The sequence below is a fragment of the Electrona antarctica genome (assembly GCF_951216825.1).
Source record: "Electrona antarctica genome assembly, chromosome: 1".
Taxonomy (NCBI): domain Eukaryota; kingdom Metazoa; phylum Chordata; class Actinopteri; order Myctophiformes; family Myctophidae; genus Electrona; species Electrona antarctica.
Genome location: NC_136806.1, coordinates 19,828,068 through 19,834,083, shown reverse-complemented (window position 1 = coordinate 19,834,083; position 6,016 = coordinate 19,828,068). Strand labels below are relative to the sequence as shown.

Here is a 6,016-nt window from a genome sequence, read left to right as displayed (position 1 = left end):
ATTTAAGCCTAGCCCATTCCATTTATTTTCTAAGCCATAAAGATGATGGGCCAGTCAATGGCTAATTTAAGAATTGGAGCTCAGCTGAATGATCGGAGGTCGGAATTATGAGCAGCTGCTCTCCGACAAACCACTTACCGTATATACAATATTGCTATAAAAGCTATTATACAGATTTGTGTGGTATAAATGCACACTGACAGAACTGTGTGTGATCTGAATAAATGTTATGGGTGCAGATTTGTAATCATGTGCAGGCCCTAAGTGATCTTTTTTGGTCAAACAAATTGGTGTTTTGTTTTATAGTTTAAAGGGATATTTCAATTTCAAACAAATTTTGGGTGATTTTATCGGCTACTCAGGCTTATGTGAACACCCCGGAGGCCCGGACAGTTTTAAGGTGCTTGAGTCAGTATTTAGATATTTGATAGGCATATTCATTTTAACTTTCCCGCCCCTTCCTATACAAACACCTGCCTGCCATGCACTGTCAGACTCACCATCAATAAAAGTATAGCCTAATAATAAGCATATTCTTCAGGTGGGGGTACATTTTCTATTTGGACAAATATTACCTATACGTACACGTGGGACTGTCAGATATTGTATAGTAGTAAATCATTTACAGAATAATTTACTGGCCCTCCTGTTGTCTGCCCACATGCTGTACCTGATTCTGACAACAGCATGAAAACATTCAATTCTATTACAGTACTAGCATGAAGGTTTCAGAGGTGGAAAGTAAGTTAAGTAACTAAGTACATTCACTGTAAATCTAGAGGACCAACCAACCATACCATAAAGTGCACAGTTATGAGTATCATATTTAGCTCCCCGGGCCTAATACATCTCATTTTTCAGTGGTAAACAGAGTCTCTGTGAACATGACACATGCAGGCTCTATAGGGCAATGCGTGGTGTTCTCCCAAATGTCCCAATAATTTGTTCACGTGGGAAACTGGATTTGTAGTTCAGCAGGTAAAAAACTGTAGGCTTTTCTTTGCACTCTGATCAGTACGCAGCTGTACAGGACAGGACAGAACGCCCTGTACCAAAATTTGAGGTACTGGAGTATTTCAAAATTTCAATACTTCTACCCCACTACATCTCACTTTGAATCCATTATATGAAAACTTTAGTTACTAGTTATTTTGTTGGATTTGGATTATTATTACAAAACACACTTACCACTTCAGCCCTAAATATAATAAATATATGAAAATAGCAGATCTACAGGTTCACAATGTGTCGCATCGCGTTGCAATTGTGAGGTTGTAGATCGGCAATTTTCAAAGAATATTTTGAATTTGTGAAATGGGACATTCTGCACAATGAGTACTTTTACTTTGAGTATACTTTAAGTACATTTGGATGCCAATACTTTTGTACTTTACTTTTTTTAGTCAAGTACACTTTGAATATCGAACTTGTATTTGCGTAACAGATTTCTACAATAGGGCATTGATACTATTACTTTAAGTACAACATGTGAGTACTTCTTCCATCATTGCATGATGCCACAGAGTGCCATGCAGTCACCAGTCAGTAAAGTCAGTGCAAAGCCGTAATCACACAACCACTTTGTACCCTAGAGGAATGCGAACCCCCATGTGACCCACATGTGACAGAGAGCCACCAGATGAAGTGGCTGACACATTTGTCGCTTATATGTGGCTTAATCTGCCCATTAGGATTTTACAAAAGCTTCATTAAACAACACTTAGTACAAAAGCTGTATTCTGATTTAGTAATCTCTGGGGAAGTACACTAGACTACTACATAGTAATACAGCATCAGCACTTCATGTACAGTACAGTACAGTACAGTACAGTACAGTACAGTACAGTACAGTACAGTACAGTACAGTTGCATAGGCCTAATGTGAGCATAAAGGATGTGGAAGTGATTATTTGTACTTCATTAGTACTTTCTACAGGCAGGCTACAGTATGTTACAGTATGTTACAGTACTTTCTACAGGCAGGCTACAGTATGTTTTGATTTAGAGGAGGGGAATGCACAATAAAGCTATTATTTACATATAAATTAAATGTACATATCAAAGAGCAATTTACTGTAGTGTGATTTTTCTATATAAATAGTCTACCAATTTCTCGAATGATAGCTGTATTTTTTATCTAAAACCATTTTCAGAGAAATAGCAAGTTTCCCTAAAGGTCTTTACAGATAACATCATACATTTTATTCAATTATCTATAAAGACATGGTAGTTATAGCAGATTGGGCAACCCAATGCTGAGGCTAAACTTAAAGTACTTTAATAAACAATACTCCATTATCAAATGGCCATTTCAAATTCTGTCTTTATTACAATTCACAGATTGGATAGAAGGTAACATCATTAAATATAGTTTATCTAAATGATACAAAATACAACACAAGATAATAGCAATGCATTCCAGTGCATCTTACAAGAAAAACCTCTGTATTTTTCTTGGTATAGGCAGGTTAGAGAATCATGGGGTACACCCACAGTTCATTTGATCACCCAATTGTTGCACTATTGCCCATACTCCTCCATGTCCATGTACCTATGTTGTACAAAGCACACTGACCACCTCAAATGAGTATCTGGAGACAAAGTATGTTTGGCACAGCCCCCAGTTTTGGCTAGCAAAAGTAAAACGCTAGCATAAGTAAAACTCTACTGTACTTAACCAATGTGTGCCGACTGTGCTCACAACTCAACAGAAGCTATCGTTTGCCACATTGTACAGCAAAAATCTTCAGTGTTCATTTAACCATTTGTAACCCAAGAGTTTACAAATGTTCTTTTTAAATTTGTACACTCTCAGCAAGTTAAATGAACACCCAGGATTTTACAGTGTGATGAATTCAATTTCTTGCTGCCCATACCAATCAGCCCACGAACAACACAGTAAAGGCCTATTCATATTCCAGTTTTAGGTGATGAGGTGACCACTGAAACGGTGGTCACCTCATGAATAGGCCAAACTACGTTGGAATTGGGGGGGTCAGCAATTAGGTGGAGGTGGTGCACAGTGTCTGTCTGAAAACAATGGCATTTGAAATCATATATTTAACCAAGTGTGTGGAAGAGTGATTGAAGAGAAATGTAATGAGACACAGAGAATTGAGTTCTGTGTCTGTCCCGTGCTCGAGTGGAATACTCCACTGCAACCAGTCAGTGTAGAGTTTGGCTCCAGCTCTTGTAGCCACAGTGGGTGTGTGGTATAGGTGGCCACCAGGGGACAACAAATTACTTTCACTGATTTGTTCAACAAAAACAAAGAATTTAAATAATAATAATAATAATATTAATAATAATAATAAAACAAAACACCAGTTATCAGTAGTTTCAAGCCACGGAGATTGATGAGTAACTCTTTGAGAAGGTCAGAGGTCTGGGTATGGGAATATGATTCTGCGTTTTGGTTGCTGCTACGTACATCTTTCTGTTTGATTACATCTGATTCAGGGTAGTTACTGTCCATTCAGTGGGGCAGCAGGTTTACATTTGCTGTGCCCAGACAGAAAACAGATCGAGAAATTTGTAAGATTGATGTTTCCTGTTCCTCTATCAAGATGCCCATCTTTCGGTCCGTCTCCTTAATGCAATCACAGCTGTGGCGTCTGCTCTTTGCACACATTGATTTGGCTCGCTCATGTCACATTAAGGCAAATTGATAACCAACAAATGACGGGTGGGGCAATGTTAGCAAAGAAGATCCATCGAATCTCAAGCCAAAACAGATGCATTGTATTCTTACTATATAGACTTCACTTTTCTCCTGTCTGTAAGACTTAGAGTAGAAACACACAACATATTTTGCGCACATTCTTGGCTATACGGTCCATTTCCCAAGACTAAAAGCCTACTGCGGCTTCCTGACTGTCTGTTTGGTACAAAAACTGCATGTATATACATATCAACACACTTAGAGAGATCATTCATATGATTGTGTGTACATTTATATGCATATATCCACATACAGGGTTATTTCTAGTATATGTGCGGGACAGCTTTGAGTAAAATGATCCAGACAGTTCCAGTATGAATACCAGCCCAGGGAGAAATCTGTGTCTGACTGAAAAAAAATAAAAATAAAAAAGGCAAAGTCTTTGATTTGAAAGCAGCGATTTCATTGTCAGAACCTCATCAAAGGGAGCAAGGCAATTTCGCCATAGCTGTTTGAATGACAATTACCAGTGTTTTCAACATAACGCCTTATGTACATATAAATACAGATTCCTTTTTCACTAGACACAGCGTCAACTGTGAATCCATTTTTGCGTGTCATGTCGTGCATTGCAGGCCCTCCTGTGAAGAAGTCCTCGGCCATTCAATCATCCATGAGCAGGCTGTCTCCTCCATCTCAGTTTCTGTTTCTGTTCAACCCTGCAGTAGCAAGATCTAGCCCGTGAGTGGCGCCCTTGAGCCACACTGGGGGGGAAAACTCATTAGCAGGAAGCCACTATGCCAGGGAGGGTCTGGAGGGCTGCTGCCAAGGCTCCGTTCTGCTCTGCTGAACGGTCGGTTGGTGTCTGAGGTATTGCTACGAGGGATGAGGCGGGGGTGGGGCTCACGTTCACTCCGCTTTCTTGATGAATATCTATGAGTAAAAAGGATGAAAGGGACAGTTTAAAGATGATCAGAAGAATGGGATTGGAACTTGAGGTGAGATTAGTTGGGGGAAAAAAACAACATATGGGGAGAGACGTGATATAGAAGAAAACAAATCTTATCGGTGAACAGAAGATCCATTAGAATCTATGCATAGATGCTACTTTATCCAAGTAGTAAGTAGACGCAGACACATGAACAACATGGAATTGAGAAAAATCTAAAATGTTGTGTGACTTGTGTCCTAAAGTGAAGCAGATGAAGAGGCCTTTCGAGGCAGGGACATTGAGGGGGCCCAGGCAGGCTGTATAATAGGAACTGAAGAAGGAGTTATGGTCGGCCAAGGACACTTACAAAGACAGCCTGGACTGGAGGGTAGGCTACTGGCAGTGTTGCCACATCAGATTGACAGTTTCCAGCCCAATCACAAGTTAAAACATCACCTGTTTTTTTTCTCCCCCAACGAGTTTGACCACCCAACCCTGATTCGTTCTCGCTGTTATGACACCTGCATTTCCGTCCGAGGATCAATATTATGTCATCTTATTTTATAAGTGCGGCTGAAGCCAGAGCAGCATAACTGGTCTGGGGTCAGAGCCGAAGTGCCGTGGTCTCCTTCAGATGGCATGAAAGACAAATCTGTGGTCCCGTTAAACCAGCACTGCTGTTTGTTAGAAGCCACTGGTTAACCATCTCGCTGGGGGGGGGGGGGGGGGGTCTCACCTCACTAAGGATAATCCAGACTGGGGAGTCAGTTATGACAGAGAGACGAAGGGCTTCCAAGGGGCCAAAGGTGGGGTCCACCTCCCCCTCCGCAAGCCCATTCTGGAATATTCCTGGAAGAGAGAAGAATGCCGACGTCAGATCAATAGGATCAATAGCCTGTTGTAATCTATCGACATGCTCAGTAAACAATAGGCAAACATGATCAAGTCAAATGGATACCTGTCGCTGCATGTGCACCGCATGAAAAGCTACCAGTATAGAGGTCTTCATTCAGCTATACAAAAGCTTATTTGTACCGTAATTAAGACTCAACAGTTCTTTGGGTTTAGCACATGAAATTAAGAATCAATATTAGACTACTCATTGGGCTGTCATGGTAGAGCGTTTTCCCAATCCCTCTGTGTGTGTTTCTGTTCAGAAATACACCAGGACAACACAATTGTAGCTGGTTTTAATCTCCTTTTGCAATGTTTGGAGAGATGGAGAGAGTTCCGTGTTTAAGTTACTGAAAACTAATATGCAACGACGCAGCACAGAGAACAGTGCACGGGCCAACATTTGATAGCGATACAGTAAAATTAATAGATTGCCTCCCAATCTGAAGCTGTGCCAGATTGCTATTGATTCCAATGGGTCGTCCTGAAGAATTTATGAACGGGATAAAACGCTTGTCAGAATTTATGAT

The 6,016-nt window shown here is 40.5% G+C and overlaps 1 protein-coding gene across 3 annotated transcripts in view; it reads right to left on the bottom strand.

Moving 5' to 3' along the window:
* Positions 1–2,309: 2,309 nt before the first annotated feature.
* mgat4b (alpha-1,3-mannosyl-glycoprotein 4-beta-N-acetylglucosaminyltransferase B) overlaps positions 2,310–6,016 on the bottom strand; it is a 192,130-nt gene continuing 188,423 nt past the window's right edge. For all 3 annotated transcript variants that reach the window (XM_079504657.1, XM_079504656.1, XM_079504658.1), the window contains 2 exons: positions 5,329–5,441; positions 2,310–4,594 (listed from right to left, as the gene is read on the bottom strand). In XM_079504657.1, coding sequence (XP_079360783.1) covers positions 5,357–5,441 — 85 coding nt within the window. In that variant the 3' untranslated portion in view covers positions 2,310–4,594; positions 5,329–5,356. The remainder of the gene's footprint in view (positions 4,595–5,328; positions 5,442–6,016) is intronic.